This window comes from Callithrix jacchus, chromosome 11 (genome assembly GCF_049354715.1).
Source record: "Callithrix jacchus isolate 240 chromosome 11, calJac240_pri, whole genome shotgun sequence".
NCBI lineage: Eukaryota > Metazoa > Chordata > Mammalia > Primates > Cebidae > Callithrix > Callithrix jacchus.
Genome location: NC_133512.1, coordinates 78,563,280 through 78,587,729, shown reverse-complemented (window position 1 = coordinate 78,587,729; position 24,450 = coordinate 78,563,280). Strand labels below are relative to the sequence as shown.

Sequence of the window (24,450 nt, the reverse complement as noted above, 5' to 3'; positions counted from 1 at the left end):
TACAGGCATGAGGCACCACCACTTTCCAACACAAGTGCCACCCATCTTGTTCTCCAGCCACTGGCATTTGCTTATTGTTGCCTGAGCCAACATACTCTGATGATAATTAGAAACTGATGTTCCTTGGTTTTTTTTTTTAGACAGAGTCTTGCTCTGTCACCAGGCTGGAGTGCAGTGGTGTGATCTTGGCTCACTGTAATCTCTGCCTCCTAGGTTCAAGCAATTCCCCTGCTTCACCCTCCTAAGCAGCTGGGACTACAGGCATGCACTACCATGCCCAGCTAATTTTTGTATTTTAGTAAAGATGGGGTTTCACCATGTTGGCCAGGATGGTCTTGATCCTGGCCTTGTGATCTGTGCACCTCAGCCTCCCAAAGTGCTGGGATTACAGGCATGAGCTGCCTCGCCCTGCCAGAAATTGGTGTTCTTAATCTCAAAGTTATACCACCAAAAATCGAAGTAACTCCAACTGTGGAGGATTCTTTTTTCTAGAGAATGACAGAAATCTTAGAAAGCTTAGAGCTGGAAAAAAATCTCAAAATATTTCAGGCTCACAAAGTGTATTATAGGAGGGGCTATGACCACTAGTCTAGACAAACATTCCTGCAGTGTGAAGGATGATTTTTCCCCCATCTGTTATCTAAGAAAGAGCTACCAAGCAAAACATTTTGTTCAGAAGCTTCCAGTCAACACTGACCTATCAAGCTATCCAAGATGGAACTCACATTTGGTGGCCACAATGAAGCATTCTCTGAAGCCAACCTCATCAAAGATTATACCTCTAAAATGTTAATCAAAAAATGGCCCACAGCCCTGAAATTAAACATTTTCTTGAGTAATTTCCATAGTATTATTGGAAATTATTTGAATTTTTATCACTTTTGATAAAATCACAAAGTTTCTACTGGTCACTAGGATGAGCCTACCCCTAAGCAAAATTTATTTAGCATTAATTTTGCCTTAATTTTCAAAGGGCATTTTGGCTTTCTTCAACTGTAAGGCCTACAGTGACCAATGATGCTGAAATACACTTATTATATGAAACCCTTGAAGGGCTGATTTGTTTTGACAGACTGTAGCTGAAATAATCCTTAAAATCATCCTGCATTTATTCAATAAATTTTATTGAATATCTACTATGTACCACACACTATTCTAGGTAATGGGGATACAGCAATAAACAAAACCAAGTCCTTGCCTCATTCGGTTTTGATTCTCATTATGGAGAAAGACAATAAACCAACAACTATATAATATAGTCTCAAGTAGTGATAAGGGCTTAGGAAATATAGAAAGTAGGACAAAAAATAGAGAGTAGCAGAGGGCCATGGGGGTGAAAAGGTGGTGGCATTTTAGATAGCGTAGTCGGGGAAAGGCTCTTTGAAGAGAAGGCATTTAAACAGAGGCCTGAAAGAAGGGAAGGAGCCAGGAGATAAGAATAGCCTGGAGGAAGAACAGCTTGAACTCTTCTGACTCTAAGTGCTTAAAAAATAGCAAGAAGCAAGTGGAGCCAGAGTCAGGTGAGTGGAAAGCCAGGTGGACATAAAAGCAAAGAGGTGGCCCTGGCCAAATCATATTGGGCTTTGTGAGCCATGATTAAGACATATGAGCAATGTGCACTGAGTAACACCAGCTGAGCACCTATGCTGTTGTAGGCAATTTCCTGCACAGAAGTTTATACTGATCAGCCCCACTTCCTGGAAGCTTTGCACAATTGCTCCTTCAGAGTCCCATGAGTATTAGCCAGGAATAACTGCAGGCCGCTGACAGGCCTCTGGAAATCCTTGTAGAGCCCCTTACGAGTTTCAAGTATGGCTATAAGTAGATGCATTAAATTAAGCAAGCTCAAAGGCCAGTCTTTGCTGTTGTAACCTTCAAAAATCTACCCTGAGCAGGCTGGGCATGGTGGCTCACACCTATAATCCCACAGCTTTGGGAGGCTGAGGCAGGCAGATCACCTGAAGCCAAGAGTTCAGGACCAGCCTGGCCAACATGATGAAACACTGACTCTACTAAAAATACAAAAAAATAGCCAGTGTGGTGGTGCATGCCTGTAATCCTAGCTCCTTGAGAGGCTGAGGCACAAGAATCTCTTGAACCCAGGAGATTGCAACACTGCACTCCAGCCTCAGTGACAGAGTGAGATTGTCTAAAAAAAAAAAAATCCATCCTGAGCAAGACTAGTTCTGATTCACTAAGACCTTTTAAGAGGACTGTTTCCAATTTTTTATTTCTTCATGTTAGTTGTGTATGGTTTAAAATAACTTCCAGATCCTTTGCCTCTTATATGACAGAAAATTAGTTTTACATAAATTTGCATTTTAAGTCCAAATGTATAAATTTATAAAATTTTAGGTAATAGTTTAGTTTGTTGTTGTACTTAGGCACCTATTGATGGAAATTTTGATGTCTTGTTATTTCCTCTGCTTTTTATTTTTAGCCAGTTTGGAAGATAAATATAGTAAGTACAGCTTGCCTTTAATTTAGACTAACAATAAGTAATTCCAGTTTTTATTTTTAACTTTGATGATGGTGTTTTCCAGGGGGAACAAAAATGCTTCATCTGTGACTCTAGATTTCCATATGATCCATATGCCCAACCCAACAGCCACACCATTGAGAATGTCATTGTAAGTTTTGAAGCAGACAGAGAAAAGAAATGGTGGCAATCTGAAAACGGTATGATTTAAGTTCCTTTCTAGTTGTTTATTTCTTCAATATTTTAATATGACATTCTCTTCCTTGTATGGTTTTAATAATGTCACAGTAAAGTATTATATTGGAATGGAACAGTATCCTCCAAGAATGTAGAGCCCCATGGAAGAATAAAATTTTTTTTCATTTTAACATGAATACTTTCTTTTACAGGAAAATTAAAGTGTACTTTAAGCACATAACTCAGAATTTTTCACTCTTTCCATGTGGGGGAAGAAAATATCTCTGCATCCTTTTTTTTGCTTGTAAAATTAAGCCTAATACAAAACACACTGATGTAAACTGAATGAATAATGCCGGTGGAAGTCTGAGAGTTAGCGCCAAGTGCTTTTTCCTTCAACACATGAAGGGAAAGAGAAAAAGAACATTTTGCTTCTTACTGTAAGCCAAAGTAAAATCTCTGAATTGAAAGGAGAGCTGGCTACAGACTGAAGTTCTTTCTTTCCTGGATATATGCCCTTCTCTCTTTGTGAATAGTTGTGATATTGAGCCTACATTGGCGCTGACCCTCTGGATTCCTAGATGCTTACTATAAAAGCGGACCTGATCGGGGATCCTCATGTCCCACCCCTGGCCATAGGCCTCATGTGCGCAAATGTCTAAGGTAGGCTTGCCTACTCTTGATGACCCTTCTTTAACACTAGTCTAGAACTCTTCAGTTTTCCTTAGCCCCACAAAATGATCTCATTCACACTACATTGCTATGTGTTGCACTTTGGACCTTTGGACAATAATTCCTCTATTCTCTGCAGACTCCTGTAGAGAATAGATAACATGTATTTCCTTTAGGAGATTTTAGACCATTAGAAGGGAGTGTGGGAATAATCATAATATATAAGATAGTTTCAGGCAAGTATAATATGAGGCTGTTTTATTTATGTCATCCACTTGACCAATGATTGACTGGTGTCTACTAAATGCCATTTCATTTTGGATCCTAGTTATTGACGTCAAGCTGGAATCTCCTTAATGAATGCGAGGCGTTTTTATTTTTTTCCACAGCCACCTGTCCTCCTGATGAATGGTGCCATTTTTTGCTTAATGGCTGTTTTGAGTCTCACATCTAACATTTGTTCCACATCTCCTCACAAAGGCAATGTCCCTCTGTCCAAGCCAATGACATAGAACAAGGATTTTGAACCAAGCACCTTAGAGAGGGGGACAGATATCCTTTCTAGAAAGGGTTAGGACCCTTGACACACAGCCTGCAATGTGGCTGCCATTCAGCAATAAACACGTCCCTGAGCTTTACACCCTAGAACTCTAGGCTGAGTCCTGATTCACTGCAGTCCAGCCACTATCGTCTGAAGCCACACTGTCCAGTGTGAGCACTTGAAATGTGTCTAATCCAAACTGACATGAGCTAGAAGTATAAAAGCATCCCAGACTTCTTTCTAGGGCATAGTTTTGGGAGAAAATGTATAATAAAGAATCACTAATTATCTGTCAGTGTGTGGTGGCTCACACCTGTTATCTTAGCACTTTGGGAGACCAAGGCGGGCAGATCACTTGAGCTCAGGAGTTTGAGACCAACCTGGCCAACATGGCAAAGCCTTGTCTCTATTAAAAATACAAAAACTAGCCAGGCATGTTGGAGCAAGACTATAGTCCCATCTACTCGGGAGACTAAGGCAGGAGAATCCCTTGAACCTGGGAGGCAGAGGTTGCAGTGAGCCAAGATCCTGCCATTGCACTCCAGCCTGGGGACAGAGCGAGACTCTGTGTTTAAAAAATCATTAATTTTTAGGCCGGGCGCAGTGGTTCACGCCTAAAATCCCAGCACTTTGGGAGGCCGAGGCGGGTAGATCACGAGGTCAAGAGATTGAGACCATCCTGGTCAACAAGGTGAAACCCCGTCTCTCCTAAAAATACAAAAATTTGCTGGGCATGGTGGTGTGCACCTGTAGTCCCAGCTACTTGGGAGGCTGAGGCAGGAGAATTGCTTGAACCCAGGAGGCAGAGGTTGCGGTGAGCCGAGATTGCGCTATTGCACTCCAGCCTGGGTAACAAGAGTGAAACTGTCTCAAAAAAAAAAAAAAATCACGAATTTTTATAATATTGATTATATGTTGAAATAACTTTTAAATATGTGGGTTTAAGTATATTATTACAAATAAATTCATCTGTTTCTTTTCACTTTTTTAATGTGGCTGCTAAAAAATTTAAAATTACATACATGACTCACATTCTATTTCTGTTGGACAGTGCTGCTCTAGAGAGATCTGGGCTGCTTTTGTGTCCAGGTTAGGACTGATACCCCACAACTGTGCTGGAGATGGATCACAACTAGCTCAGAGCAAAACCCTGACCAGGATACGTTGGCCACCTCCTCAGCCACAGAGGAGCCCACAGGTCCCTACTCCAAGGGGAATATTCCAAGCTGTGTTGTATGCCAGGTGACAATGAAATTCTCGTTCAAATGACTGTTAGCAGCGCTTGGAAGAAACGGGTGCATTGATTTTTACTATCCTTTGGCTAGCTAGCTCATGTTTATGTGTAGTGAAGATTTCAGCACAAGGAAATGAACCCTCACTTTCTCTCTTTCCATCTAGGGCAAATGTCCCAAAACTCTCTTGGTCGTATGTAATGCTGCCACATAGTGGCCATGTGTGTTGGCACTAAAACACAGATGTGGGCAGTCAGCGTGAAACCTATCCTGCTTTCCAGACCTCCTGGGCTTGGAGTGGCATGAGACACCACTCCAACAGACTGGGAAGAGTGACCACCAGCCTTGTAGCATCAAAGGGATTTTATTACAGATCAGCCACAGTGGGGAATTAACATGATAAGCAGGAGTCTCTCAAAATCACTGATTTTCTTCTTTCTGGATTTTTCTTTAGGTCTTGATCATGTCAGCATCAGACTGGACTTAGAGGCATTATTTCGGTTCAGCCACCTTATCTTGACCTTTAAGGTAAGATGAATAGGCCTGCTGCCCCTCTTTTGTCTATTCCCCAAATGCTCAGTGTTTGTCTGGAATTTTACTTCCTTGCTTCCTTGCAGTGAACCAAAACAGAGTAAGTTCAGACTTGAGCTTTGCCACCTGAGCTTTGACTCTTACATGAAGAAAAAAAATCAATGACCATGACTATATGATTAAAAAAAAAAAAAAATAGAAGGCACAGAGGAAAGGAAAACTCTCAGAACTGAGGTAATAAGAACCACAAGAACTATAAAGATAATTTTTAGGAGAGAAGGGCAGGATTTGGAAATTATTTAGGTAAATATGGAAAGGTTGTGATCAAGAGCTAAAGAAAAATTAAAGAATCTTAACTAAGATTAGTCAGATGCCAGAGAAAATCAATGTACTATAGTACTTCTTTAATCATTCAGGAAAATTCTAATTTTGATGTCAGATTTTATGCTAGTTCTGGTAAGAAAAAATGAATATGAAATTTAAAAAGTGAAACACCAGTCTTTGTCCCCAAAGAACCACATGTAGTCATGGATACGAATATATATATATATAATAGAAAATTATAATACAGGCCATGTGCCGTGGCTCATGCCTGTAATCCCAGAACTTTGGGAGGCCAAGGCAGGTGGATCACCTGAGGTCAGGAGTTCAGGACCAGCCTGACCAACATGGAAAAACCCCTTCTCTACTAAAAATACAAAGTTATCTGGGCATGGTTGCATGTGCCTGTAATCCCAACTACTTGGGAGGCTGAGGCAGGAGAATTGCTTGAACCTGGGAGGCAAAGTTTGCAGTGAGCTGAGATCACGTCACTACACTCCAGCCTGGGTCATAGAGTAAGACTCAGTCTCAAAAAGAAAAAGAAAACAAAATTTTAACACAAAGTGATAAGTACTGAATTAGCGGTATGATTGATTTAAAATGCTGGGGAATTTAAGAGGCTAAATCTGCTCTGGGGAACCAAGATAAATTTCATGGATAGGGTTTGAAGGATATATAAGAGTTTGCCAGAGGAAAAGCGTACTTAGCAAAGAGAATCACAATAAATTGCTGTAAAATATTAACTATGTTAGCTTTTCCATTTATATGCCATCTTTCTTCAATTAACAAGTCACATAGCCATAAACATTTTCACAATGTAATTAGAGTATGAGGACAAAGTGTGTACTCATAAATACTGAAAAGAGACCATGGTGTGTGTATTGTGTAGTAGATTTTAAAAGATAGACCTGGCCAAGCGCAGTGACTCACACCTATAATCTCAGCGTTTTGGGAGGCTGAGGTGGGCATTGGAGCCCAGAAGATAGAGAACAGCCTGGGCAGCATGCCAAAACTCTGGCTCTACAAAAAAACTTATCTGGGCATGGTGGCATGTGCCTGTAGTCCCAGCTACTCAGGAGGCTGAGGTGAGAAAATCACCTAAGCCTGGGAAGTTGAGGCTGCAGTGAGCCAAGATCATACCGCTGCACTCCAGCCTGGGTGACAGAGTGAGATCCTTTCTCAAAAACAAAGCAAACAGCAAAAAAAAAAAAAAAAAAAAAAAAGAAAGAAAGAAAGAAGGAAGGAAAAAGAAAGTTTATAAAAATAGAATTAGAAAATATAAATATTCAATCTGAAGTTGGTAATAAAATCTGCCTTCGTGAAACATATCCACTTTTACTCATTTTTCCTAGACTTTTCGGCCAGCTGCAATGTTAGTTGAACGTTCCACAGACTATGGACACACCTGGAAAGTGTTCAAATATTTTGCAAAAGACTGTGCCACCTCCTTTCCTAATATCACATCTGGCCAGGCCCAGGGAGTGGGAGACATCGTTTGTGACTCCAAATATTCAGATATTGAACCCTCAACTGGTGGAGAGGTAGCATTTCCTTCCTTGTATTTATTTTACATAAATTAAACTTGTAATATGAAAAAAATGTAGATAATGTTTCCTGCAATGTAAGTTGGGTTGTTGGTAAGTTGGTTGTTTAAAAAATGAAAGTGTCTAAATTGAAACGAGTCCCAAATAATAAATACTAAATACGTTTTTTAGATGCAATCCTGCACAAGAATGCTCAGCTGAAGGTGAGCATGGGATAAAACTTAAATGGGACACCATGGCCCCAAGCACCCAGAAGAAGAAACACCCATTTCTAACCCTTGCAAAGCCATGTAAGCTAGCAGCAGCCTGGCATTAGCTATCTCATCCCCGTGCTCTGTAGATCACCACCCCAAGGGAATCTTCCAGGAACATCCCTCTGAGCAAAGCTGGTGCCTGGCAGAAAGTTGGAGTGAATGGGATTGAACAGGTATAATTTTATCTGGTAGAGCAGAAAGAATTAGTGGGAGAAGACAGCTCCAGAATTCCCCGCTAGACACAAATTGATCATGGCTTGCCAACTGTCCATCACTCCATCCCAACCCAGCATAAGTGCTCTCTTTGCCATTTCTGCCTGTATGAACCACTTGTACATAAAGAGCCAGAAATGACTGAAGAATACCTTTAATTTATTTTTGCTCTTGGTACTTCTATTCATATGGTAACCCAAATGATAATCTGTATTCTATGCCAGCTGGGAAGCAGTGGTTCAGCCTTCTTGTAAGATCAGGGTCTCTTCTGTAAGAGTGCATTTGATGGCCAGGTGCAATGGCTCACATCTATAATTCCAGCACTTTAGGAGGCCAAGGCAGGAGGATCACTTGAGACTGGGAGTTCGAGACCAGGCTGGGCAACATAGGAAGACCTGCACCTCTACAAAAAAACTTTAAAAATTAGCCAGTTGTGGTGATGCATGTCTGTGGTCTCAGATACTTGGGAGGCTGAAGTGGTAAGATTGAGCCTGAGAGGTTAAATAGTGTATTTGACAGTTATATTTTCAGGTAATATACTATAAATTTATCTACATTTGTTTTACAGGTTGTTTTAAAGGTTTTGGATCCTGGTTTTGAAATTGAAAACCCTTACAGCCCCTACATTCAAGGTATGAATTCCTTTATATTTTTCCTATCAGCTTTTAAAAATTTCACATTTGGCATATTCCTTGTAAGTACTTTTCTAGTTTTTTTCCCTGTTTTCTTGAGACAGTGTCTTGTTCTGTCACCCAGGCTAGAGTGCAGTGGCACAATCTCAGCTCTCTGCAACCTCCACCTCCTGGGTTCAAGCAACTCTTGTGCGTCAGCCTCCTGAGTAGCTGGGATTATAGGCATGTGCCACCATGCCTGGCTAATTTTTGTATTTTATGTGGAGATGGGGTCTCACCGTGTTGCCCAGTCTGGTCTCGAGCTCTTGAGCTCAAGGAATCCTCCTGCCTTGGCCTCCCAAAGTGCTGGGATTGCAGGCACCAGCCGCCACACCGGGTCCGTAATGGCTTTTCTATGGTATATTAAGGGTATATCAGTATATCAGTCAAGGAGAGTGCCTTGAACTGATGCACCTCAAATTCATTTTGATTCATTATTTTCATTTCTTTAGACCTTGTGACACTGACAAACCTGAGGATAAACTTTACCAAGCTCCACACTCTTGGGGATACTTTGCTTGGAAGGAGGCAAAATGATTCCTTTAATAAATACTACTATGCTCTGTACGAGATGGTTGTTCGGGGAAGCTGCTTTTGCAATGGCCATGCTAGCAAATGTGGCCCTATGCAGAAGGTGCGGGGAGATGTTTTCAGCCCTCCTGGAATGGTGAGTTATTAATCCCAAAGAACAGTGGGCTGTCCTACCTGCCTTTCACTGTCCTGGTGATGAATGTAGGTGAGACACTCCATATGGAGATCAACAAATCTAAGTGCCAGTTTTGTGCTCAGGTGGGTACCATTGAACCTACCCTGATAGCCCACCTAGGACCCTCCTGTTCCTCCACCCAGAGGCGCTTGTGGATTCTGCTGCCAGTGGACATCACTGAACTAGTGAGCAGAATTTATACTTTAGGATTTCAAGAGGCTTCATCTTGCCCTCTTTTCATTTGTTTTGTAGAGCCTGGAGATTAGATGGGGAGGGATCATATCGGGTTGGTGCAAAAGTACTGTTTTTGCCACTACTTTTAATTGCAAAAGCAGCAATTACTGTTGCACCCACCTAATAATTTCACATTCATTCTCTCACAAAACTCTGCTGAAGGACTTTTGTGTGCAAAACCCTGTAGTCAATACTAAGGAGTTTCAGCAATATCCGATATTGCAATCCAAGCAGCATTCTTACACTGGGAATGGCTATGATCTCTCTTATCTGGGGGGACTTGCCTTAAAAGACACTGTCGACACGTTATAGTTTTATGCAGAGCCCCAGGAAGTGTGTCTACTAAATAAATGTAAACAGTTTATTAGGCATAATCATACAAGGCTTCATGTTGAGCTAATGCGCCTTCCCATTCAGCTGCCTCTTTTTCACTGGAAATAGAGCTTCTCTCTCTACATGTGGGCCATTTCAAGCATTTGGGGAAAATCCAGGAGAATCACATGCCTTTCTTCAGCTTTGTTCCCTTTTCTAACTCCCTCTTTTCTCTTATGCTCCTAAACCACCACATATACTGCTCCCGCCCAACTCCCCAAAAGCCCCCCAGTCATCCTGTTCCTTTTTTATTGAGGGCCACAAGGTGCTGCCCTGAAACTAGAACCCAGAAAAGCTAAAAAAAAAAGATTGTATTTTATAAGTTCAGTGAACTTTTAAAATATTTATAAAGTTTAAAGCTAGTTCAGAAAATAATGGAAGATAGTCAAGGTTGGTACTGTAATTAACATATGGGAAACTAAGAATCAGAGAGGTACCATTACTTGGTATTTTATTTCCCATTTAAAGAACCCCAACATCCCCAAGGAGAAGCCCTCTTTTAATGCTGTATTTGTTGCACAATGCAGGTTCACGGTCAGTGTGTCTGTCAGCACAATACAGATGGTCCGAACTGTGAGAGATGCAAGGACTTCTTCCAGGATACTCCTTGGAGGCCAGCTGCAGGCCTCCAGGATAATGCTTGCAGATGTGAGTGAAACTCAGTTCTCTGCCTAGTTTGAGTGTGCTCTGGGTTTTCTTATTTTAAGGAACACTTTTGTATTGTATTGTATTGTTCACTTCTCTGGGCCTGCAGGCACCAAAGTAGTCCTTCCAGCTCCTATAGTGCGAAGCACTGATGTTCCCAATTATCTCACACAGAAGAATCACCAATGTCTCCAATCCTCACACGATAAATTAGGTTTAATTTTAAAAATGAGAGAGTAAGCATGTTTCATGGCACCATTCCAGTGGAGCAACGGGGCCATGGAATGGCAGTATCAGCAGGGACAACGCAACTCCAAGAATTTGGTGAACACTAGATTTGGTTCAGAGATCTGTACTGTCATCCTGAATAGTCATACATTCCATGAACATGACCTTAAACCCATCTGGAGGATAATAGGAGAAACGAGGTCCAGGATTGAGTTTGACAGGCTATTGTATTGTTTTAAATAAAATATTCAGGCTAATAAGATGCTGGTTTTGTTTTGAATAATATGTTTGCTGCCTCTGAATTTTAATGAACTTCCAAACAAATTTGTTATTCAATTTTTTTTCCCAGACTAGGGAAAAAAGAATATGAGGGAATGAAATGTCTCTAGAAGAACTCTTAAAAAAAACAAAAAGCCCCTTTCGTGAGAGTCACAGTATACAAGACCCAGGAAAATGCAGCCTGACCTTCGTCTGTTTACAGGAAAAGAACCAAAAAGACAAACAGTGTAGACATGACCGTGAAGACAAATTCCTTCAAACAGCCTGCCTTTCTTTCCAGGCCTTTGGCGGAGCCTCAGATGAGATAAAACGGAACGCAGCCCTTGCAGGACTCTGCCCATGTGGAAGGAGAGGGCGGGCCGGCGGAGCTCTGCCATCTTTTTTCAGAATCTCAGAGCATTTAATATAAAAACTTCGATTGCACAAAGTATAAGTCAGTTAAAGAATCTTTTCATGAACACCACAAATATTGCACTCTGTGGCTTTAGATCACTAAAATGATTTACTTCTGTTCACTTGATTTTTAAAAACTACCTATTTCACGTATGGGGAGCACATTTTATAGAAAGCGTAGGAGCAGAATCCGAGTGCTGGAAAGCTTCTCTGAGAGCACACACTTTGGGCCTTTGTTCACTTCATGCATCTATACAAAGGACACGAAGTGGCAGGAGGACCAGGAGCACGATCAGGTGCGCTGACCAGTGCGGGGGCACAGGCTGTGCCACCCCAGGCCTTGGCCCACCTCTCAGTCCCTCTCTTCTCCCCTCAGCATGCAGCTGTAACGGCCACTCCAGCCGCTGCCACTTCGACAGGACTGCGTACCTGGCAAGCGGCGGCCTCAGTGGGGGCGTCTGTGAGGACTGCCAGCACAACACCGAGGGGCAGCACTGCGACCGCTGCAGGCCCCTCTTCTACAGGGACCCCCTCAAGGCCATCTCGGATCCCTACGCGTGCATTCGTGAGTCCCGGGCTCTGCCTGAATCCTACCCACTGTCTGAGCAAAGTCCAACTCACCGCGCCCCCTCTGCTTAACGAGGTCTCCAAACTGCCCTATTCTGGGGGAGGGGAGGATTGCAAAAATACTTCAGCTTTAAAGAGCTCGTCTTTCTGCAAACAAGTCGATCCAAATAATCTGCGTCTATCCTGGTAGTTGAGGAAATTATGCAGGACCCCACTAGGAGAGGCAGACACCTTGGGCATCACGGAAGCCTGCTGGGGAGGAACCAAAGGGGTGAAATTGGCTAAAACATTCAACTGGCTGTAGACAATTCAATTTTGCTGTTAAAATTCGTAAGCTAACATGTTACTTAACTTACGCTTTTTAAAACCGTTTAAAAATATTTTCTCTGGAATCTCAACTTCAAGCATGTACAAAATAATAGAGAATAATGTGATGAATACCCTTATGCCCCAGCATCAGCTTTCTCTAAAACAGTCTTAACCTATTGCCCTTGGGACTTTCTTTAATAAAACACGACAGGCACTATTGATGTCTCAGGTGCACAGCGGTCCCATTTGAGAAATCCTACCCTCCTTGCTAGGAGTAAATTTCATATATTTGGCATTATCATGTTTGTTTTTCACACTTTCACATGTGTTTTTTTCTATGAACAATATATATTGACACATTTTCAAAGCTTAGATAGATGATGTCATTTTCTATGTATCTTTTATCAACTTGGATATTTCATTCAACATTATATTTTTGAGATTTTTCCATATCACTTAGCCTTAGTTCTTCCACTTTAATTTCTTAAAGAATTAACAAAACTTACTCATTTTCTTTGGATACTGCAGTAAACATTCTTGTGTATGTGACCTTGTACATATATGCAAACACTGTCCCTAGGAGGCATACCTAGCAGTGGAATTTCTGGGTCATGGAGAATGGGACCCATGGGAATGGAATTTCTGGGTCATATATTGTTAAAGTGGGGGCAGGGAAGCTGCTATAAACTCTAACCTCGAATTGATTTAATAATTCTGCATTGTCCCCTAAGTGAGTATGCCAATGGCCACTCACACCAGTAAATGGGAGTTCCCGTGGCTCTGTATCCTTGTCAACACTTGGTTTTGTCAAACTTCAATTTTTGCTGTCTTGGTTTTATCACACTTAAATTTTTGCTAATCAGGTGGTATCTCATCATTGTTTTAATTTGCATTTCCCTGCAGGTCTGAGACTAGAGTGAGGCAAGGAAAGCACCCAAGTTCCAACATGTAAGGAAGAACTCACCATCGGGGGGTGGAAGTGCAGGGCTGACACTTGCTGCTTGCATAAACCTGAGACTGGTGCCTCCTTAAATGATGCACCCCAGCCACCTTGCCTGCTCACTCTCATCCCATCACTGCTGTGCATTTTTGCCTACATAAATACTCCAACCTGATTTCAAATACCCAGTGTCAGTAACTGTGTCTGAAAGCTTACTCTACTTGCAAACTAACAAGTTAGCCTGTTACTATTTCATGGATACTAGCAGAAGACACAAAATTCTTGGGCCAAAGACTAAAGACTTTATAACTCATGGCATAGCAAGCAACAAGCTCCTTGTATTGGCCTGAATTTTCATGTCCCCAAGTGCCATGGGTGGGACACAAAGGATACCATGTGATTAGTGTACATCTAGTGAGTTTATGATATAGCCAAGGAACACTGAGTTTGAAGAATTCATTGCTTTATAGCAAATGGAAGTAAGCCTATGTTTTATCTGGGGGAAAATGCCATTCTATCCCTCAAGGTTGCTTGTTGCAAGCACAACCCTGAGAAATGTCCTCGGTAAAGAGCCAGTAGGGCCTTGCACGGTTGGCACACTTAGCAAGAACATTCATGATACCAGCAGCCGTGGAGGATTGCCTCTCCCAGTACTCAGGGATCCTGCTTCTTAGGCTATATCCATATATTGTTAAAGTGGGGCAGGGAAGCTGCTATAAACTCTAACTTCAACCTTTATATAATCATAATACATAAAATGAAGTCTTATACAGTGTATTTCAGTGGCTACCTGAATATATTCAGTGTCCTAGATTTCAAACTTTAAGTGGTCACAATATGGAAAAAGCATCAATGAAATGTTTTAGCTCAGATTACTCAGTAGGCACCTGACTATAAAATTTATCTTATGCGACCTGTTCAACGTTGTTATAAAGGACTAGATTCTCAGAAAATATATTTCTTTAGAGCAATTTCCTAAGTATCCTACAGTTTTTACCACAATCTGTAATCACGCACACACATAACTTTTATTGTTTTAAAAGCTATGTATTTATAAAAGAAGATTAAATTGCTCTGTTGGGTAGAATCAAGGAAATACAGTAATTGAAACATAATCTAGGAATCTGGAAAGAGATTCAGAAATAATAAACCAAATATTTTGAGCATATCGATCAAAGTCTTGTTCCTTAAGAACCACTGAGTATTAACTTGATAGTGCTTTTGAAAGAAACCAGGGAAAGAAAACTAGTACTCCTGGTATGAAACTAAGAAGTCATTCTTTATAAAGAAGGAATTTTTCTATAAAAGGTAGATGAGAAGCTTGTAACAAACTACTATCATGAGACACCCCAGTTTACCTAAACAAATGTTTATGTGTATATATACAAATGATGTGTATTTGAAGATTGATTAGCATTCTCATATAAATTTTCTCTAAGTTGTCCTTGTTTGAACCTAAATATTTATATAAACAGATTCCAGGCATAAGAATTGACTAATTTTAAGTTTTCTACAATTAAGATGCCATTAAATTTGATACAGAAAAAACAAAATTTGGTAGACTCAGCTAGTGACAATAAAAGTTTGCTAGGATTATATGATACCAGGATGTTTAATTAGACTTCTAAAGGTCGTGACATAAGTTTATTTCAAAGAACATTTACTATCCATCCTCCCACATTCCTTTCCCAAAGGATGCTTTTGTGTATAATTATTATCTGGAACTCAATACTGATTCTTTGGAGTGTGTCCCAAAGAAATTAGCTTTTCCTTTTGGCCACTTCTAAGATTAATCCAGTTTGTTCCTTTCTAGAAGCAACTGGCTTCAATTGGAAGAAGATTGTTGTTTTTCCAAACTAAACAGAACTCAGAGCTATTTTTTCATAGTAATATTTTATCACCAGTCACAAAACAATAACAAATGATTGAAATTTGAAAGATTGTGTCAGCAAACACCAGTTGTTCCAATAATGTAAAACAACTGGTTTGACTGAATTGTTTCCACTAAACTCACTAACCTAAATGGTGATTATATAGGTGTAATTTTAGACTTGATAGTTTTGTTTTTAGTAATCTGAAGAAAGCATGTACAAGTGTGAACATGACTGCTCCTTAAAATAATGATATTCATATTTTTTATTTGTATTGCATTCCTTAAGAGTGGAATCCCTTGGAAACACAGAACCACAAATGTACGAGAGAACTTGGTGGTCATCTAATCCCCAACAGCACACTTGTCATCCGTACCAAAGCCCCGAGTGCTGTTTCAACATCTGCCTGGATACCTCCAGTGATGAGGGGTTCACTGCAGTATTGGGCAGCCCTAAGTATTAGAGAGTTCTTCCTTCTACTCAATCAAGTGCTACCTTTTGTGACTTCTACTCTCTAGTCCTGGGTCTACCCTCTGGAATTATTCAAACGGTCACGGTCAGCATTCTTTTTCATAGGACACCCCTTCCTTGAGTTGTTCAAATGTCTACAACAACAACAAAAAAAGATTACTACCTTTGTGGCTTCTTTGCTACAAGTGACTTTTTATCTTTTTTTCCAGAATCTCTTCGATTAAGCTCTTGCCCCCAAAAAAACAGATATCCCCCCAAAAAACCAAGGACATGAGTGCTTTTCACTATTTCCTCCCTTTTCTTCTTTTTTTTTTTAAAAACGCCAGTCAAATTTAGCAGTGGGGAGTTGTATACCAACTTTAGTGACACTAATGTTAATAAGTTCTGATGACCCACTACCATTGGACCAGCCTCTCCCTTTCCTTCTTATAGGTATTCCTTCTAGGGGAAAAAAAATAAAGTGTCACTTTTTCATGTGACGTATTTTTCTGTGATAGAGAAGGAGAGACTTACTTTTTAACCAGGTTTTAGAGATTTTGACCTTATTCTCACCTTTAGAGCCTTTTTCTTTTTTTAAATCTATATTTTAGATGAAATTCACATAACATAAAATATTAACCATTTTTAAATGAACAACAGCAGTTCACCTGCACAGTGTTGTGCAGCCATCACATGTACCTAATTCCAAAATGTTCTCATCATTCCCAGAAGAATCAATCTATTCTTAACATAATCTATTCTTAATTTTCACAGTAGCAGTCTTCCTCTGGTCCTCTGACTTTCAAATCATTTCAAAGTCTTTTACAAATATAGGTATGGATTTATTCAATGTTTTCCATTGCTATAGATCTGGGAGACATTTCTGAATAGCTCTTGCTGAGTGGTCTAATTATTTAAACATTTAATTATTTAAACAAAGCAAGATAGTTCTAGCATGGGTAAAATTCTGTGATTATATTTCAGGCTTCTCACAATTTGCAATTAACTAAAACAATGAATGTCTGTATCCCCAGCTTGTGAATGTGACCCTGATGGGACCATATCTGGTGGCATTTGTGTGAGCCACTCTGATCCTGCCTTAGGGTCTGTGGCCGGCCAGTGCCTGTGTAAGGAGAATGTGAAAGGAGCCAAATGTGACCAGTGTAAGCCCAACCACTACGGACTGAGTGCCACTGACCCCCTGGGCTGCCAGCGTAAGTCCATGGTTAGGAGGGAGAGGCCATCAATCCGTGTGTGTGTGTGTGTGTGTGTGTGTGTGTGTGTGTGTGTGTGTGTGTGTGTTTAAATGTATGTGTGTGTATGTATGTGTGTTTGGAGATGGAGTCTCACTCTGTCACCCAGGCTAGAGTGCAGTGGCACAATCTCAACTCACTGCAACCTCCACCTCCCAGGTTCAAGCCTTTCTCCTGCCTCAGTCTCCTGAGTAGCTGGGATTACAGGCATCCACCACCACACCCAGCTAATTTTTGTGTTTTTGGTAGAGATGGGGTTTCACCATGTTGGCCAGGCTGGTTTCAAATTCCTGACTTCAAGTGATCTGCCCATCTCAGCCCTTATGTGTTTTAAAGCTTAGGGCTGTCTCCGTCTGCCCTAAAAATTGGTGATCGTGAATATCTAAGAGTCCTGCCAACCTCTGGATTTTAAAAAGTAACATAATGGTTCCCATAAATTCTAAGAGGTTAGTAGAGAACTTTTCTCTGTGGTTTGCTGGGTTTATCATAAAGGACCAGCAGAGGGCATTCACATTTTCCCCACTGGAACAAACACAGGGAAATGCCAATAAATGTAACACCATGTTGCAAAATCATTTTTGGTTTCCACTAGACCTCTACATAAGAATCCATTAAATTATGTAATGCATTTCTGCAAGATTGATGTCATCTTAGGCAATTTTCAAGTGGTGGTTTGTTTTTATTTTTTAAATTATGTTCCACTTTCTCCTCACACCCCTCCTAATATTGGTCCGTATGTTCTCTGATAAAAGAAAAAAAATTAAGGGAAGGCAGGGAGGGGAGATAGAAAAAAACCTAAGCCATTTTCTGAGCCCAAATGGGCAGACCCTCAGCACAGAAATTCAGAGCTGCTCAGGGCCTCCATAGAGCTACAGATTCTTCAGGAAGCCTGGGTAAATAATTTCCATTTGCTCACAGCCTTAGGCTCCATATTTTTGCCCATATAAGGAACTGTGGATTATTTGCATGTTTAGAGAACACTGGGCTGGATCTTTCTGTAATAAAATGCTCTTCTTGGGTTTGATGGCAAAATTAAATGTCATGATGATGAATTATATAGTCAAACCAATTTCCCATCAGACCTTTTAGCATTCCACATGTTTCCCTAACTCTATGACTAAACTGATGTCCTCCAAGAACAGGCTGAACATTATTTTGGTGTGTGTGGGTCTATAACAGCTTTAAGTTTTTTTTTCTTTTTTTTGAAAGAGAGTCTTGTTCTGTCATCAAGGCCGGAGTACAGTGGCACAGTCATAGCTCACTGCAGTCTTAAACTCCTGGGCTCAAGCAACTTTCCCACCTCAGCCTCCAAGTAGCTAAGACTATAAGCATGTGCCACCACAGCCATCTAATTTTTTTTTTTTTTAAGAGATGGAGTCTCAGTATGTTGCCTAGGGTGGTCTTGAACTCCTGATCCCAAGAGATCCTTCCACCCCAACTTCCCAAAGTTCTGGGATTCTAGACAAAAGCTACTGTGCCCAGTCCATAACAGCTTTATTGAATATAATTTATATACCATAAAATTCATCCTGTAAACAATTCAGTAATTTTTAGTATATTGGAAGTTGTGTAATCATCACCACAATCAGTTTTATAACATCATACCCCAACAAAAGAAATCCCACCTCTGGGTATATGCCCAAAAGAAGTGAAAGAGTTTTGAAGGGATATTTGTATTTCCAAATTAATAGCAACACTAGCCAAAAGGTGGAAGTAACCCAAGTATCCATTGCTGAGTGAATAGATAAGCAAAGTGTGGTATTTACATACAAGGGAATATTATTCTTCCTTAAAAATGAAGAAAATTCTGATACATCCTTCAACATGGATGATCCTTAAGGACATCATGCAAAGTAAAAGAAGGCAGTCACAAAATGACAAAGACTATATAATTCCACTTATATGAGGTACCCAGAGTAATCAAAATCAGACAAAGCAGAATGGTTGCTGCTGGTTGTTGCTGGTTGCTAGGGCTTAGAGGGGAGAAGGAATGGGAAATTATTTTATAAAGGGCATGGAGTTTCAGTTTTGCAGGATGCAGTGTTCCAGAGCTTGTTTATGCAACAAGGGTAATGTACTTAACACAACTGAACTTCTGCTTAAAATGGTTAAGATGGTACCGTTAGTAATGTTTTCAGGTTTTACCCATACTGCAGATTGTATTTGTCTTTATTTCTTATCGCTGAATAATATGTGATTACACAGATACACCACTTTTATTTGTCCATTCATTAGTCGATGGGCATTTGGGTTATTTCCATGAACATTGGTATTTGCTGCAAGTGTATTCCTTGCTCTGGTAGCATGATGTCTTAACCTTTGCAACATATGCAGGACTCAGAAATGTCTAGGGGTAGAGGAGAAGAAAGAGGGGGGAATTAAGAGAAAAAGTCACGATGTACTAAGAGAGAAAAGATAAAGCAGGATTCCAGATACATCTGCCAAAGGAGGAGCCATCAGTACTAACCACGATACCCAGAAACTCCTGCGTCTGAGTCACCCAGCCTGGTCAGCTTCACTCATAATTACTGTGCCAGTACTGCAGCATGTACAACTTGCTGCACCTACTTGTCTCTTCCTAATTGCCATCCTGTAAAACTACATAGGGCTCTGGAAGTGTCTGCCACAAGATTTCCTCTGTGAGGTTATATGCAGTGCAGTAATCATGCAGCCAGGCACACAGTAAACCTGGCAGAGCAGGATTCTGTTATGCTTTTCGCTTTGTGTGAGCTGTTAAGGACACTCACAAGAGTGGAGGCATTAAGAATGAGAATAATGGCGTATGCTGTGCTTTCAGCCTGCAACTGTAACCCCCTTGGAAGTCTGCCACTCTCGACCTGTGATGTGGATACAGGCCAATGCTTGTGCCTGTCATATGTCACCGGAACACACTGCGAAGAATGCATCGTATGTATTTGCCTGTAGTTTCCCTTTTATATAGTGATGCAGATTTCTATTGCCATTGCCTAGCTGAGACTTAGTCTTGCTGATCTCTTTCCTTGTCCTATTGTATTTTAATACTCCAGTGATATGGGTATTTCCGCTACAGAAATCGGCAAACACTATCAGCTTCCCTTCACCCCTGCAGAGAGCTGCCTGTTAAACATTTACCAGCACACCCCTGGATTGGATTAAACCAACCCAGGCACAGCTGTTACTAGCTTTATCCACTGTTATCCTGAAAATGCCAAGCAGCAGAATAGAAGAACATTAATCTGCCCATGTTTTGGGCCACCAGATCATGGGGCCTTGCTTCTCTCTTGCACACAATCCCCTTATCCCTACCACTCCTTGCCTAAAAATATTTTGAATAAGGTCTTATATTTTAAAAAAAAAACAACTTAGGTTTAATGTATTTTAGACTCCTGTGGGAAATAAACTCTTGGATTTTTCACAGGCTCTACTAAACATACAAATATGTATGATCTAAAATTAGTAAAAATAAAACATATTCACTCCATAAGAAATGCATCATGCAATGGGGGAGTTCAAACTCAACTCTTTTCTTTGTTCTCCAATCTTGGCAGCTCACCATGACAGTTCAGAAAGAAAAAAACAAAAACTTAACCTAATAAAAGAACAGTGACCTTGATGTGTCTGAAGAAACGTAGCTGATGAATAAGAAACATATGCCTATGAGGACAAGGTTTTGTGCTCATATTTTAAGTCATTTTATTGAAAATAGGATGGGGCAGAGGGGCTGGGGGAAAGAAAAAAGGAACTAGGAAGAGAGGGTTCTGTAAGACAAATCAGAAAATCTGAAAATTATACATTAAAGAGAGAGGTCAGCCACGCCAGTCTCCATCACCATAGTTTGTAACACAAAAAAAAGGAGCACAGTTGGTTACAGGATCAAGAAATCCTGAAAATATGTGATCAACCAAATTGTATAATTCCAGACAATGCTTAGACCCAGGCTGCCTTTTTTCACTGGCTGGTTGACTGCTACATGTGCAGTACAGACACACTTTTGCTTGTAGGGCAAGCAAGCAAAATAACTGAACAGGGACCAGCCATGGGGGAGCTGTCCATCGTGGCTGAGCCCATCCACCCAGCAGCTTCTCCATATCCACATCTGTCCGATGGTGCCCTGGCTCTGCCCTGAGGTGGTCAGCATGGCAACCTTCCCTGTCCTACAGAGAGTTTTCACAACCACATCCTGTGGGAAGCAGCTCCTGTCACATTATTTTTTTTTTCTTAAACTGAAATTTTGGTTTTGGGAAAAATATCAAGTCCTTTGTTGCACTGTGTCCAAAGACATCAATGTTTAATATCTAAAAGACATCTTCTTGAGTAAAATCATGCATGAAATTGTACAAGGATAACAAAAAATATGGTTGCTTCACAAGACCATTTCCAGCAAGAATTTCATACCTGCTGAAATCTAAGTTCTACCCAAGCATGTTCAATTGTGATTTGTGGGAGAATTTTTTTGAGCATTTATACTAAATATTATAACACTTAGAAAATAGTTATTTCTGTCTCACCAGCTGTTTATTTTGAGCAAAGGTCGAGATGTTGCAATGATGAAAAAGTCTGGAACAACAGAGTTGACTCTCTCACATGGATTCACATTATTATGCTAAAGCAACTGATTTATAAACAAATGCCTATACAAAAGTGTGATATTCATGTAATATGTCAGCGTTAGCTTGAATGATTTCTCTACCACAAACATTTCAATGTTGTATGGGTAAAATACCCAGGGATTGTTGTAGTAAGGAACCCTAACAGTTTTATTAAAAGCAGTTACACGGCCGGGCATGGTGGCTCATGCCTGTAATCCCAGCACTTTGGGAGGCCAAGGCGGATGGATTACGAGATCAGGAGTTCAAGACCAGCCTGGCTAACATGGTGAAACTCCATCTCTACTAAAAATACAAAAATTAGCTGGGCGTAATGGTGGGTGCCTGTAATCCCAGGTGCTCGGGAGGCTGAGGCAGGATAATTGCTTCTTCTGGGAGGCAGAGGTTGCAGTGAGCTGAGATTGCACCACTGCACTAGAAAGACTCCATCTGTCGGGGAGTGGGGGTGCAGGGGAAGCAGTTACATGTAGGCTGGGAGAAGAACTTCTCTTCCGATAGGACTTAAATTACCCAGCTTGAGCATAAACTGGTGATGTTAGAGGAATTGTATGGCTCCTGTTGCTTTTCCACTTGACCTAATACATGGACAACCTTCCTGTCCCCTTACTTCATTTTTTAATTTTAATTTTTATATTTTTGAGGTGCTGCCTCACTCTGTCACCCAGGCTGGAGTGCAGTGGCATGCTCTTGGCTCACTGCAGCTTCTGCCTTCTAGGTTCAAGTGATTCTCCTGCCTCAGCCTCTCAAGTAGAGGCTGGTCTCAAACTACTGGCCTCAAGTGATCCACTCACCTTAGCCTCCCAAAGTGCTAGGATTACAGGTGTGATCCACCGCGCCCAGCCCTGTCCCCTACTTCAAATCCTGCAGACGGGAGATGTGTCGGTGGAGATCATTAGTCAAGTGCATAGGCCAGAAAGCCTCCTCTGGGATGGTGCAGGCTGTTTGGCTATTTGATGTGTGGCAATTGGATTGTCATGATTTCAGTATTGTACTTCAGAACAATATCTTCATAGCTGGAATCAGCTGAGCCTTTTTTCTCTGTAGGTTGGATACTGGGGCCTGGGAAATCATCTCCATGGGTGCTCTCCCTGTGACTGTGATATTGGAGGTGCTTATTCTAATACGTAAGTCAGTCAGATGAGTCAGTCATATAGCAGTATTCCTTATTTAAACATAAAAGCATATTCTGATATGCTAATAGTCATAGGTGAAAAATTTTATTCCATGACAAGCAATGATCTTGAGACATTAACTAGGACCCACTGATTTCTTTCACTTCAAATATTTCCAAGGCTGAGGTAAACAATCCTTCTGCAGGGTATCCCACAAGCTGGTGGGATGGGTGCCTGAATATGTGTGACCTGCTTAAAGCGCCAGTTTTTTGCCATCCTGTAAAGAGAGGTCCTAATGCCACTCTTTTGCCAGATTTTAGAGCAGAACCGGGAAAGAAAAAAAGTGTCCACCTGGGCTCCATGGCTCTAGATTCACCATTCAAGACCAGTTGGGTTAAACCAATGGCCTTTCTACATCTGGCCACAGGACTATTGATTGACTGATTCTAAGTATCGGTCCAAACTCAGGGAGCACTAGCCCAGCACCCCTACACCTTCATTTTACACTCACCGACTTTATATTTTTTCATGATGAATTGCTTTTTCCTCAGGTGCTCACCCACGGATGGCCAGTGTGAATGCCGCCCGTACATCACCGGCCGCAGCTGCTCTGAACCAGCCCCTGGCTACTTCTTTCCTCCTTTGAATTTCTATATCTATGAGGCGGAGGAAGCCACACCACTCCCAGGACTGGCACTTTCGGTTCGTATTTCATTTGCTGTCCCTGTAGACTGCATTGGATGATGCGTCGGCAAACAGCACACACCTGAGATCGTGGTTAAGATACCTAGAAAAAAAATACTTTTGCCCAAAGATACAGCTCAGAGTTTATATAACATGCAACTGCAGATTATATAAACTCTTGAGAGCAAAGTCTCTGTTTAATTCATCTTTGTATCCCAGTTCTAGCACAGGGTCTGGCACATAAATGTGAATGGATCAAATTATGATGAAAATTATCAAATTTTGCTCTTTCAAGGTACCCATCAGATAAAATGTGTTTATTGAGCATCTATTTCTCTATCTTCCCATGATATTATAAACTATAAAAGTGTGTGGGGGATGTGTATAGCATTCATCATTGTTGCACTAGAGCCTCACACAGTGCCCGACACACCGTAGGATCCTTATCAATATCTTCTAATGAATGAGTGACAAAGGTATACAAAGTTCTCAAGAGTATGACTCTAGGTAGGAATATGACAAAGGAAAGGTAATTCAAAGTGACAGTCTCTAAGGAGAAAGAGTGAACATTGATTCCAAAGACAGAATTTGGATAGATAAAGAAAACAAGGGGAACTAATTCTAGGTTCCAGTAACCAAGGCATTCCTGGAATCTCTTCCTTATCTATAAGGACAAAGAGGGAGGGATGGGAATGTTCCTTAGGAGGCTTGGAATTTGCTCTTTTACTGACTAGAATCAAGGCAAGAGCATGAGACTTTCCCTGTCCCTACTTAGATGTAACAACCGTGGTGGAATTCAAATGAAACAATCCTACGTCTGGGTTCTTCTTCTTGGTCTTGAATATTGCATGTTTATGATGGTGACTGACTTAAAATATTGGAAAGAAGTATCACTATTTCTATTTAGGCCATAACTAGGTCCTACTTTCTAGATAAGAAAATAGAGCAAACATAATTATCTAAAATGAATGAATGCAACACCTTCAACACAGCACATACTGAACAAATGTTTATCCTATTACCAATAAATATAATATTTGGCATGCCAATACAGCTCTGAGCCAGGGGTTGTGAGTAAAACGTCTGAAACAATGCTGATTTTATTTGTGAAGCGGTTGGGTGGTGGGAGGTTTATATCATGCATGATATGAACCTTTGCTACTCCCTCCGTGGCTTAAGAAAAAAT

General features: G+C 40.8%; 1 protein-coding gene across 1 annotated transcript in view; it reads left to right on the top strand.

Moving 5' to 3' along the window:
- Positions 1-24,450, top strand: part of LAMB4 (laminin subunit beta 4) — a 107,844-nt gene that overhangs the window by 9,183 nt on the left and 74,211 nt on the right. Inside the window, exons 3-13 of the mRNA XM_035254109.3 lie at positions 2,544-2,679; positions 5,556-5,629; positions 7,306-7,494; positions 8,533-8,596; positions 9,088-9,302; positions 10,475-10,595; positions 11,869-12,057; positions 16,664-16,843; positions 19,680-19,789; positions 22,513-22,592; positions 23,132-23,282. Coding sequence (XP_035110000.1) covers positions 2,544-2,679; positions 5,556-5,629; positions 7,306-7,494; positions 8,533-8,596; positions 9,088-9,302; positions 10,475-10,595; positions 11,869-12,057; positions 16,664-16,843; positions 19,680-19,789; positions 22,513-22,592; positions 23,132-23,282 — 1,509 coding nt within the window. The remainder of the gene's footprint in view (positions 1-2,543; positions 2,680-5,555; positions 5,630-7,305; positions 7,495-8,532; positions 8,597-9,087; positions 9,303-10,474; positions 10,596-11,868; positions 12,058-16,663; positions 16,844-19,679; positions 19,790-22,512; positions 22,593-23,131; positions 23,283-24,450) is intronic.